The sequence below is a fragment of the Cyrtonyx montezumae genome, unplaced genomic scaffold (assembly GCF_038088225.1).
Source record: "Cyrtonyx montezumae isolate F1298 unplaced genomic scaffold, pur_monq_1.0 scaffold_11, whole genome shotgun sequence".
Lineage (NCBI taxonomy): Eukaryota > Metazoa > Chordata > Aves > Galliformes > Odontophoridae > Cyrtonyx > Cyrtonyx montezumae.
In genome coordinates, this window is record NW_027071837.1 from 3,290,279 (window position 1) to 3,303,352 (window position 13,074).

The window sequence follows — 13,074 nt, forward strand, 5'->3', positions numbered from 1 at the left end:
GCCTTAGCTGTCACTGAGGCAATGAAGGCACAGAGGGAAACCTGCCCAGCAGCTCTGTGGAGCAGTGAGGGCTGCCTGGCAGTTGTGAGGTGCAGGGGAGAGTGTGTCAGGGTGCAGATAGGGCTAAAAGGAAACCAGACTTCAGCTGTGAACAGCTGTGGTTTTTATTGTCCAGCTTCTAAACAAAAGACAGTGACACACGGTGTGAGGCAGTGACCACAAACCCAGTTTGTTGGGCATATTAACCCATTCTGCCTTGCTTTCAGCTCCTTTGTTCATGAAATCCATTCTAGTATCCCTATGGCTTCTCAACTATAACTACACTGTCCCTCACATTGTCATGATCTCAGTTTTATGGAGTTGATCTTAGTACATTTTATTTCATAATTATGTCCTCTAGAGGTGGCATCGCTCTCCTATGTTGAGGGAATCTCCCTCCTGCCCCCCTGGGGCTGCTGGGAAGCTTCCCTCCTTTATTTTTACCAGAGCTGTTCCTATTTATAATGTGGCATTCATGTAGCAAACAAGAAAGTTCAGGAGCCCTGTGGTTAGCTAAGGGTGAGCACCAGCTGCCCCTTCCTTTCCTGCCACCTCCTGGGATGTTTGTCCCCACGTGGATTGACTGAGGCCTGCTGTGCAAGGCCAGGAGCTTCTGTATTTGAGCAGGGGAAGTGAGGGGCCTGGGCGTTATTGCTGCTGCCAGAAACTGATAAGCCTAAATAAAAAGAGGCCTGAAAGAGTAGAGCTATACGATGTAATTCATTATCCCACTTTCCAGGGCTCGTTGGGGTGGTGCTGCTGAATGATTTATGAGCCCCTTTGTGATATTTCTCAGGGAAGGACAATGTCCTAAGCATCCCACATGGCTCTGAGTGCTACAAGAAGCACCTCACGTGTGCAACTGCTCCCAAGGGCTGGGTGCTCCCTGCAGCAGTGAGGCAGCACGTAAGCTCTGTGCTTGTGTGCTCTTTATGAACTTCCCTGTGCTCCCTTGTTGTTTTATTCCTTTTCTCCCAGCAGGGGCTGAGCTCTGAGCCAGCCTGGCAGGGACTGGAGGTGATGTCTGTGGGGCTTCGGGAGAGCCCTGGCATGGGGACAGCCTGGTGCCAGAGCTGTGACAGCTCCCTCGTGTGACACAGGAGATGGGTTAACGCATCCTCTACAGCTACGCTCACTCACACAACACAAGCCAACCACCTTGCTTCACAAACAGCGAGCAGGACCATGCTTCTTCTGCAGGCTCGGCTCTGCCTTGCTTCTCCTTGTGCCAAGCACGAGGCACCTACGTGAAATACCTGCAGGCCCCCCTGGAAGTCCTCTCTTCAGCAGCGCCCGTGGCCAAGGACACCTCTTCATCCTCCTCCTCCAGCTGCAGGCTGCCCGAGGACAGCCGCACCCGGGCCCTGGGTGCCCGCAGCACTCTGCCATACAGGGAGCAGTAGTCGGTGCCCAGGAGGTCGGAGTCGGAGTCGCTGGACTCGGTGCTGCTGCCCACGTAGCGCTCGGCAGCACGAGGCAGCCCTGGCATGGCGGCCTGCCGGAGCAGCGCGTGCCGCAGCACGCCGGGCTGCCGGCTGCTCAGGGCCGGGCATGGGCCCAGCGGCCTGAACTCGGAGCTGTAGGGGAAGCGGATGGCTTTCATGTCCGACTGGCTCCAGGAGCGCTTGGGAGGCTGCTCCTGAAGAAGGCCGGAGTCGAAGGAGCGAGCCAGCGGCCTGCTCTCCTGCTCCGAGCCCACGCTGGTGCCCCCCGCTCTGTGCGAGGCCTCGTGCTGCACTTCCCCCATCCAGGCGCTGCTGGGGCCCCATTTGGCCGTTCTTGTGGCTGTAGGGGTGCACCCAGCGGCCGCTGCCCCCACCCCCTCTCTGGGCACGTGGCACAGGGGCGGCGGAGGTGGCGTGTCCATGTAGAAGAAGAGCTGTGGGGCCAGGGGGGCTGGCAGTGGGGGGCACGGCACGTCCATGTACACCAGCGGCCTGGCGCTGACCTCCCGCATGTTGCCCACTGAGGGGCTCCTGCTGCTCCCAGCGAACTTGTGGTGGGGCCGGAAAGACGTCAGGGGGTTCCTGCTGCCGAAGGGGTCGGTGGGCTCCCACGCCCGCTCCAGCTCGAGCTCGGCATAGAGCAGGGGGAAGGCAGAGCTGCTCTTGGAGTGGGGCAGGAACGTGGGGGCCGCTTCGGCCTTGGAGCGCTCCATCTCGGCGGCGAACATCATCTCCGTGGTGGATCCGCGGTGGTGGCTGTCCAGCGTGGGCTCGGAGGTGTGCACCCCGCTGGTGGTGAGGAAGGAGCCGCAGCTGCCATAGGCCAAGCGCAGCTCCTCCACCTGTGGGGTGAGGGCTGTGTGGGTGCCCAGGGGCAAAGCGGGACTGGTATTGGGGTAAAGAGCCCGGTGCTGGCTCAGCTTCCAGCTGCCCCACACCCACCCCACAGGGCCATACCTGCTTGGACACATCTGTCAGGAGGTCCGGGGATGAGCGGCACTGCCTCTCATCATAGTGGGACGCGTAGTGCTTCCTGCAAGGTCGAGTGTACGGGTGGGTGCATGGCCCCCACCTTGGCCCTGCCCTCCCGCGCACCTCCCAGTACCTCTCAAAGGGTAAGCTCTTCATCTTCGCCTTCCTCCCATGCTCCAGCAGCTGCCTCTGTGTCCTCCCACTACAGCAGTGAGGAGGGAAAGGTGTGAGCAGTGCCATCAGCCCGGCCCTGGGCAGCCTTGCACCAAGGTATTCCCCTGGGCCCTTACCTGTAGCGAAAACTCGAGCCCTTGCTGCACAGAAGGGCTTTGGGCTTCGACTTGGGCTCCTCAGACAGCCGAAAGAAGGCATGATACTCCACGCACATCTTCCAGAAAGTCTTGCAGGCATCCCTGCTCGCCATGGTGAACTCCAGCGTGTCCTTGCACAGAGCCTGCGTGGCAGGGGACAAGCACGTGGGGCTCAGGGGTGCAGGGCCCTGTTCAGCTGCTCACCCTCCCGGCCCCGACCCCCAGCGCAGCACTTACAGCAATGTTTGCGTGGAGCTTGATGAGAAAATGCTTCCTCTTGAAACTCAGTTTGCGAATTTTGGACCAGTTGAATGTGTTAATCTTCGTATTGCCCTGCAAGGACAGACAGTGCTTTACTGTGGGACAGGGCAAGCTGAGAATGCAGAAATACATCTGGGCGAGAGCTGGGCTCAGAGGTTCTACACAAACTGCTGCAGCTCAGTGCCCATGGCTCTGGGCAAGGGACTCTGGGGGTCTGGTGTTTGGTTCTGATCCACTAAAGCTGAAACTGCAGGAGTCTGAGAGAAAACTCAAAGGTCACAGCAGCATCCCACCCTTCCCAGCCCACAGGGCAGGTGAGTTAATGCAGAATCTGCTCTCAAAAGAAGTGAACTCCTCCTTGCCTTCTCTGGGGAGCACAGCAGTGCTCAGCTCACCTCCTTGACCTCAACACCAGCTCAGGCAGACTCCAGGCACCTTTATCACCTTAATCATCACTGCACATCGATTTGGACACAGCCACACGAGGCTGCCAGAGCAGCAGGAGCAGATCGAATGGTGCCACTCTGCAATACAGCACTGATTCCCCTCTTGGCTTTCTGGGAGAGCCCAGGCTGCCATGTGCTCACGGATGCTCCGACCATGCCTGCACACAGGGGGTGTTTAAATCAATAAATCACCGGCTCTGGCAGCACTAATTACCAACAGCAGACCCGCAGTTAGGATTTTTTCCGTGCTGGCAAGATGTTCCCAGGTTGAAGTCAGTCGGTGTGGGAGGCGAGTGCTGTTTCACGCCGGCTGCGAGGAAGTCTGTATTTATTCTGCAGCTACACCGTGATTACAGCATTATGTAATTGCACAGACATCAGATGGCTATTTTCTGCTGGAAGATTACATGGTGAGCATTGAGTGACGCAGCCGTGGAACCTGTGGTGCTTACACAGCCGGGCGTGCAATGATAAGTGCTCTGCATGGGCACACATGGCAGCGTGCAGCCCGAGCTGCTTAGCACTGGGGCTGAGCCTGGAGCCTGCTGGGGTGCACCAGCTCTGGGGGACAGGGGAGGGATGGTGAGGACAGGAGGTGGAGCTCACCCGCAGCACCAGCACCCCCATGTGTGTCACAGCCAGGTTGATCTGCGTCCCCTCGCCGTCGCTGGCGGGGTGTGGGCGAATCCCATACATGTCCAGCTTCCTGGCCACATCCAGCAGCTGAGCGTCTGCCTCCGCCGGCGTCTTCCCCCTGGAGTCCCAAATGCACCGTGAAGTGATGAGGATTAAAAGGTTTTTGGCTGTGGGCATGCCAGGGTACTGAGAAGATGGAAAGGCAGAGCAGCCCTCACCTGTGCCGCCGGTGGTAGTGCATGATCTTGTTGTCCAGGTACTCCTGGTTGGGCAGGTATCTGTGCGTGGCCAGGTGCTGCTGGTCCGTCTCCTCATGGAAGTCACCCAGCTCAGCTGCAGGGGACACGGGGAGAGTGGGGTTTAGGGGCACCCTGTGCTGCACGGCCGAGGTGATGCCCTGCGGGCCCACTGCCCTTACACTGCAGAAGGTGGGAGACGAGCAGCGCTGCACTCTTGTCGCTGCAGGGCAGCCTCGCCAGCGCCAGGTCCTTCTTGATCTGCAGGGTGAAGAGATACCTGCGGGGGGGCAGGAGCTGCCCTGAGCAGGGACACCTCTATGGGACACCGAGCCAGGCGTCCCTGTGCCCCTCCTGGTGCTCTCCTGTGCCCCTGCCCAAAGGATGGAGGGCTGGAGGGTGGGGGGCATGGGAGGAGCACGCAGCCCCCGAGGAGGACCCAGCTGGACACACCTCGAGCAGCGTGCCCCTGCCGCTCAAACTGCCACTGGTCTCAGAGCTAACATTCCTTAGTGCTTCGGAGGGCAGTCGCATCTCTCGGGGCTAACGTTCTGCAGAAGCGTGGCCTCAGTTTTATTCCTAGTTCCCGTTTGCAATGCTTTCTGTGAAACCTTAAGAGCTCGCCGTGTCAATTTTAAAAATAAAATCGAGATGCTTCTTAAAGAACACGGCCTGAGGCAAAAGGCTCAGAGCCCAGCTGCTCAAACGTTGATAGAGAGCGCACTGCTGCCTCTTCCTGCGGCCACCGAGTGGATTTTGCATGAGAATGGATGCGTTGGTGGTGGGGTTTTGTTTTGTACAGCACGGGGCTCTGCCAGTACCTGGAATTACCACCGCTAACAGCCACGTGGGGTTGGGTGATGGTGAGGAAATAAACGCATGCAAAGCAACTGCAGAAACAAGGGATGGGGCAGTAAGGGAAGCACGAAACGAACGCTGTACCTCGTCAGCTCCTCTCGCAGATGTCCAGGGTCCACTGGGAAAAATTTCACCATAAATTTGAAAAGAACCTCCTTAGGATCTTAAAACACAACACCTTCATAAGTTTTCTTTCACGTGTCTCTGGAGAACATTTACAACTCTCTTCACACACCCCTCTCCTTACAGAGCAAGTTACTCTGCCCCTTAAAGGCCTGGAGCAGAAGCCCTGAGCATCAGGGCCTCCGTCCTGCCCAGATCCCAACACCGTGGGTGGAAACAAACAGGGAGGTGAACTCCTCAGAAACATTACAGAGAACATGACCCAGCATTACTTTAAATTGTAAAGGGTCAGGTGGGTTCCTATGGGAGCAATGCTCTGGGTGCTGCCCTGGAGTGGTGCAGTGCCCTCGGGGCTGTACGTTAAACCCTCATCAATAACCCATGGGCTTTCCCTGGCCCTACGAGCACTTGGGATGCAACAGCTTCAATGGAATCCATTTGGGCAGAGCTGGTTTGTGAGACAAGCAAGAGCAAGCTGCCAAACCAAGGCAAAGCTCATGGAAATAGGAAGGCAACTCTGTAGGTACCAAGGGAGCCATTGCAGGACAGCTCCAGAACATCCCAGGGAAAAGTAGGGTCATGCACCGCCCTGTGCTTTTGACCACCTCCTAACCATCAAGTATTTAGGGCAAATATTGTTTGGTTCATTGCAGGGGGAGGAGCAGGGTGAAGGAGGGGCTGTGTTAGCACTGCTCCTGCATTCAGGTCGGGCTGCATGGCTTCACCATGCAGCAGTGGGGCCCTGGAGGCTGAGAGGGAGCGGGGTCACTGCGTGCTGAATGCCTTACAGCGGGCATCTGGGCTGCAAAGAGCTGCAGATAGGAAAGGAGTGCATTCAGAAAGCAATTCCCACCGCTCTGCCAGCACAGCAATGCACGCACACACAGCCCACCCTGCTCCTCCACCAAGCTGTCAGGATGTGAACAGCTCAAGCCTAAAACGTGCAGCTTTGCCAAAGCATTCCTGCAGAGGTTCGTGTGACTTTGCAAGCAATCCTGCCCAGCCTCCCCCCCATAAAGAAAGCACAGGTAAATGGCAGAAAGCAGAGCTCCCACCCCCGGTGCACGAGGACAGCACTGTCGGCCCCCGCAGTGCTTGAGAAGAACTTCATTCCAGCAATACTTACTTTTGATTTGCTTTGTTATGGGCTTTAGTGGCTCCAACCAGACCTGAAACAAAGATCTGGGTCAGCCAACAGCACGAGGGCAGTGGGAACAAAAGCAGCAGTGCCGCGTTGGGATGCCATAAAGGAACGCTGGCCAATGTGGGGCTGCCCTGCATTGCTACAGGTAGCCACAGGTAAACCCCCATGAGCGAGCCGTGGTTGTCCCCAGGGCTTTGTCAGCCTGCACCTCCCATCTTCAAGGTATTTCCATCTCCATGTTCCCCATGGTGCCCTGACACAGGGCACTGCTGCCCAGCTGTGGGCACAGTGCCCGCACTCACGTGGTTCCCAGCCTGGCTGCAGAACTCCAGCCCGAAGTACTCCTTCTCCACCAGGTTGAGGTGGCTGCAGGTGAGGTTGAACAGCCCCTTCCCACAGGACTTTTGCTGGTGAGCAAACACAGAGGGAAGCAGCGGGTTAGCAGCGCTGACGGCAGCGGGGTGGGGGCTTCAGGGAGGTTGGGATGAAGTTCATCCCCCTCCCTTCCACTGAGATGGGCTGTGGGATCCTTCGATTTCATGACACAGAAAAGCTTGCTCAGTAAATGTCTTGGTTATATGGGGTGGGACACTTGCAGCTTTATGCCCCTTATCTCGGCTCGTGGAGGTCAGATTTCTCCCCGTCACTTCTCAGCTTTTTTAGGAACTTGGTAAACCAGGAGAGAACTCTCAGTCTCACAACACTGTTGTTGAAACTGGGGCTGCAGACAGACACTACCTGGGTGCCCCACAGCTGGGTGGGACGAGCTGCAATTAGTGATAATTAATGGCACCAGACCCTGCACCCTGGGTCAGCAAAGTGCTAATGAAGTAGCACCGTGCTCCAACACAGGAGGACAGAAAGCACCAAAACTGAGCACAGCAGCGAGCAAAAACAACCCAGCAAAACCTCCATTCCTAAGTTAGTAGCTCAGACAGAGCCACCAGGAACACGGGCAGGTCGGTGCAGGGGCAGATCAGGGTTATGGGGGGGCTGTGGGCTGGGGGTGGCTCAGGGCTCACTAATGAGCACCTGTCACAGCTGCTGGCTCTGCACTGTCAGGCTGCAGCAAAGTGATGGTGTAATAACAGCGTTTGCTCCTCAGCATGCCCGGCTCTCCTCGAAATTACAAGATCGCAAGGGTAATTAAAAACAATTATAATGGTTGATTTCCAAGCTAGAATTTTCCAGCATGAAAGGCCTTGGCCTTTGTCAGGCGCGTGGGGAAGACGAGCACGTCCCGGCGGGTTGTTCCCCACCCGTGTGTGGGCAGCGAGCTGCTGGCTGGGCTGGGAACACACAGCTGCCACACAGGGATGCACCCTGTGTCCCAAACTGTGCCCTCGGTGCTGCCTGCAGGGCTGCTGCAGAGCCCAAAGGTGGGGGGGGGGTGGAAAGGAGAGGCAGAGCTCACCCTCCCTTGCTACGTTGCAAGCAGCAGAGCAGCACTGTGCCCTCCCAGTGCCAGGCACCCGCTCACTGATGCCTTCCCCTGCCCTGGGAGCACCGTGTCATGCTGATTTGTAACCAGCCCTGCCATGTTTTGTCCCTGCTGTCCTTCCCTTCCCATTATACTGAAGTGCTCTCCATCGAAAAAAAGCTTTCCAAACTCAGGAAGGGCTCGGGATGAATCTCTCGAAATGTGTGCTCAAGACTTAGCCCAGGGCGGTCCCTTTATAACGGAGGAGTCTCTAATTCAGCTCTCATTTATCCGAACCACGCAGCATGAAACGCACAGAGTGCCCCAAAGGGGTTTCCAGGACCTTTCCATGCTAAAAAAGGAAACGGCTCCGAGTCCCTCTAATGGAACCTATTTGCTGCACTGCAGTGTGTGTTCAGGACTGTGTCCTGAGCAAATACGAGAGCAGAGATGGATAAAATGCAGCAGTGCTGTAACAGCAGCACCTTTCAAACAGTCTCTGGCTGTGCCCCAGTCCAATCAATACGAACCCCCCGCCAACATTTCTAAGTGACCGCTCTCATTTCTAAGCAAACCCAGCTCTGAAACGCCTCAAAGAAAGCAATCCAGATGGTTTCCATATTGTTCTGAGTGAGGGGTTTACTTTGCAGCACTCTTTGTGCACAATCACCGTCACAAAGCGACTGAACGGTGCCGAGCAGTGGTCCATCAACAGAGCAGAAGTGTCTAAGAACTGCAACAGAACGTTAAAAAAATGTTTTTTTATATTAAACACAGCAGTCCCATGATAGATGCAGGTAAAGGTCAGGGCAGGCTTGCTTGGATTCATCAGCTGCTGTGATTAACACATCCCAACCAACAGCTCGGTCCCACTTCGGTCGCACACAGAGCATCGATCACATTCAGTTTCAGCCATCCATGTGCACGCACACGTACACTGATCTAACACCTCTGACATTAATGCCTCACATTTAAATCCTGTTTCAGCAGTCAGTGTTCAGAGTTAGCATTCATTACGTGTCAGTTATCAGTGGCATTGTGCTTTGGGACACTGCCACGTAAAAACAAGATGCGTTCTGCTCTTTCCTCGGCTGTTCCCAAAACCACACACACCTCTTTTTCATCCCGATGCCCAAGGAGAGGTGCACACAGATGTCTCTCACCACAGGTCGTGTGGTTCAAGCCGCTGTTTTTGTGCTGTTCCCAGACTTATTTTTACTCGTTGGATGCTACTACAGCAGCCAAACGAGAGGACCCCCTGCCCAGAGCATCGCCTCGCCCTCCCCCATTCCCAAAGGATAACAGCAGATAAGCAAAGCCATTCCTCCTTCTCTATATGCACTTACGTCCACTACGAAGATCTTCTGGGAGTCATCCAGGAACTGGACCTTCAGATGCAGCATCCTGGAGCCGGGCGGGCACGGAGCCCTACAGCTGTGAGCGGTGTGCAGGGCTGACAGCCCCCTGTGCTGGCTCACACTGCATCCTCCCCACAGCTGGGTGCAGGGCTGCACGCTCACATGGGCAGGGGAGGCTGCAGCAAGGGCTCAGAACGCCTGAGCAGCATCACTGTGCTGAAGGATGCTTCCCCCTGAGAGCTGTGCTGCTCTCACTAAGGGGGAGGGCTGCACGTCGGTGCTGTGCACACGGATGGGGCTGGCACAGGGTGTCGGAGATACCAGTGAGCAATGGGAGGGCAAAGCGAGGGCAGATGTCATGCAGCTGGGTCAGGGGAAGGGCGGGGTGGTTCTGCTGCAAAGGCAGCTGAGACTGTGGGGTTCATCCGAGCCCCCAGCATGCTTTGTGCTGAACCTGCAGGAGCCCTTCTGGAGGAGGCAGAGTAAAGCTCTGTGCTTATCCCCAGTACCATCTGAAATCACACGGAAGCTCTGTGTTGTGTCCCAGGCACAGGAGGGCAAACCCCTGCTGCTGTGGTGTTGATCCTGTGTGGGAGCACAGCCATGCCCTGCAGGCAAGGACCTTCCCAGCTCCAGGGAATGATTCCCAGCCTGACCATTCCTGGATTGCTGCTGGTGGCAGCTGGGAACCCGTATGGGCTGGGGAAGAAAGAGGAAGCAAAAGGAAAGGCATTTCTCCAGGCTAACTCGGCGGGCAGCTGCCAGCAAGCACTGCTGTATAAACAATTGATCAATTCATTGTTGAGGAAAGAGAGTGTGGATGAGGAAAGACAGTTCCCAGAAGAACCACTCAGAAAAGCATCAGCGATCGGTCCCATCTTAGAGAAGTTCCTTAGCTCTTTAACAAGGGCAGTTATTTCTCAAGTCATTTTGTTTTGAGCACATCTCAATCGACTCAGCCAAAAGTTCTGCCCTTCCTGACACTTCTGACCCAGAACCATCCTATCTATTGCACACAGTGATGATACATTGGCTTTTCCATCAAATTTCGCTTGCTCAGCACCACCAAAAACAGTCTGACATCGCTGAGCTTCCTCCTCAGAAATCACAGCTGGGAACTGGAAGTCGTTATGTCGTTAATTCTGTGCTTTAGGCGCAGGATCAGGCTTCTCTGAGCCACCAGAAGGTGACACTGCAGCAACACCTCTCTCCCCAGTTTGCCCCAGTCCTCACGTGCTGAGCGCGAGAGCTGTGCCACCCGCACAGCACGGTGACACGTCCCCTGCGGAACAACCGCCGACCTCCCACTGTCATCCGCAATCCCAGACGGCTGATGGTGGAGAAAATCACTGCAAACGCAAAACTTTTGGGGAAGACTCTGTAAGATGCGCTACCTTGGTCCTGAAATAGCAGTTTAGCTCCGTCTGTCTTTTGTTCTGTGTCCGTAAGAGCCGCGCTCCGCCGCGGGGAGGAGCATCTGCCCGCAGCCGGGCTCCCTCTCGCGGTGCAGGCGGCAGGGAGGCTCAAACAGGAATGGCTGGAGTTGGAAGGGACCCTGAAGGGCGATCTGGGCCAGCTCCCGGCACTGGGCGGGGGCACCCAGAGCTCCATCCCCACCGTGGTGTCCGCAGGATGCACACCAGCACGTACTGTCGTGCACTGACGCACAGCTCTCTCTCGGTTGGCTTTTTTTTCCTCCAGATCTCGTGTGCCGTGTGAGAAGTATCATCAGGCAGTGAAGAAGACATTTGCCATAAGCGAATGCAGAGGATAGGTAAGAGACCTAAATAGCCCAACTCTGCTGTTACTCACAATATGACATTATCTCGTTTTCAGTTGTGCTCGGTGATGCTTAATTGTGACAGAGCACTCCCAAGGCACAAGGAAGAAATTTACACAGGAAAAGCAAAGCCTTGTGAATCTCTCAAGCCAGAGGAGCACGGATGCCTCCACCAACTCAGGCACTGTTCAGCATTCAGTCATTCCTAGCTATGGGTATGCAGCTCTCAACATCTCACAGAGCAGCAGAAAAGCCCCAGGACTTGGTTAGACTGTCCTCAGTTGGCACTAAGCATGGACTCCTCCAGGCCCACCCGCACAGCCCCTCCCCAGCATGGCAAAGCAGTGTAGGTTTACCTGCAGTCAGTACTCCTGTGAGGAGCTCGTGGTGCTGTCAGTGAACCCATCAGCCCCTTCTGGCCTTCATAGGAACCATATGGATTACTGTCATGACAGACGTGGATTCCCTCTTAGCTCGAGAGACAATCAGCTCTGGTTGAGTAAGCCTTGATTGCACCTAGGCAAAGAAATGCACACGTTGCCAAGGAGCCTCAGGCTGTGGGATCAGACCCACCTCACCACACAGACCTCCACCCTGTGTTTTGGTAGCATTTCCCTCTGGGAAGCCTTTCTTCCCCTGCTCCCTTCCTTTACACTTATTCTTCCTTTAAAGACCCTTACCAGCCTTATCAAGACCCACCAAGCTCCAAGTATACAACTCAAAGCAGAGCTGAAGCTGACTGGAAGTCACCCTTTGCATCTACAGGTTTCAAGGGGATAAAACCTTCCTAAATCAGTCATTTTGGCCCCATACAAAACAATTCAGTGCTCTGACAGGTGGGAAACAAACAGCTGACATTGCTAAAACACTTGTTTGGAGACGTAGCTAACAGGAGCCACTCACATCCAGACTGCAACACGCCTCCAAACACAGCCTGACACTGGGACAGACCCTGAGGCTGAAATCCTGATCCAAACCTCTTCCAAGAGGAAGGATGAACCCCAGGCTGACAGTGAATGACCTGGCTGTCAGTTCCCACAAGGACAAGTAGCCCTTAGGGAATGTCACAATCAGCAAACGTATTTTCTCTTCCCTGGGCCCAGAGGACCAATCTAATTTCAAGGTAGAAAGCTGTTTGAATTGTTGTGATGATATGTTAATTATTATTACTAAATTAGTGCAAGGAGTTTCAATCGCTTGTATGTAGTATCACAAATGCACAAAGGACACCTTTCCCAGGCTCTGCTCACTAATTTACATTCAAGAAGTGCAACATCAGAATTAGCCTACGATGTCAGTGCAGTGAACCTGAGCATCTCACAGGCTTTAATGCCAGGCTTCACTTCATGCCCCAGGAAGGAAACGCTGCCATTAATGTTCTGATGTGAGAACATCAAGTATGATGTTACCCAGCGAGGCCTCAGAGCTCATCAGCACTGGAAAGGTGACTCGTGGGAAGTAAGTCGCTGTTGGAGAGCGCACTCAGAGTGAAGCAGGACACCAAGGGGCACAGGCACACCACAGGCCATGCACTAAAAGCACACGCTTCCCCCTTTCACTGAGGATTAGGTTCCTGCAACACAAGACACTCCCCTCCACCGTTACTGCAGCAAGCTCCAGATTTTTGCAGAGCTCAAAGGGAACCTCTGCTTTGCGAGAGGACCAGAGGCGATTTTTAAACACCGATTCCACACTGATGAACATACAGGTGCTGCAACGAGCCCCGCTTTTTCACCCTCCACAATCCCATCATTAAACCGCATCATCGCCGCCAGCAAAAGCTCGATGCTGCCCTCAGCAGAGCCAACCCGTCACTACAGTACGGTCTGACCCGCACCGAGCGGGGCTGCCGCTCATCCGCAGCTGAACGTTCACCTCTGATCCCATCCCCGCAGCTCACACCACTCCCCCTGGTGCTTCACACCCAGCGTGCAAGGCCAGCCCAGCCCCGGTCAGAGATTCATTTCTGTGTCACAGTGCTGTGCAGGAAGGGGGGAAGGAAGAAGAGTCCTCTGGGTCTGCGTGAGTGCTGAGAAGTGAGACTG

At 55.3% G+C, this 13,074-nt stretch overlaps 1 protein-coding gene across 1 annotated transcript; it reads right to left on the minus strand.

The window, feature by feature from the left end:
* Positions 1–1,282: 1,282 nt before the first annotated feature.
* On the minus strand, positions 1,283–9,294 carry FRMD7 (FERM domain containing 7). The gene is made up of 12 exons (XM_065729767.1): positions 9,238–9,294; positions 6,774–6,878; positions 6,454–6,496; positions 5,289–5,367; positions 4,529–4,626; positions 4,329–4,443; positions 4,081–4,228; positions 3,005–3,100; positions 2,747–2,910; positions 2,590–2,658; positions 2,442–2,517; positions 1,283–2,326 (listed from the first exon to the last, which is right to left on the minus strand). Exons 1-12 carry the CDS (start codon positions 9,292–9,294, stop codon positions 1,283–1,285), a joined length of 2,094 nt encoding a protein of 697 aa, XP_065585839.1.
* Between the last annotated feature and the right edge of the window lie 3,780 nt (positions 9,295–13,074).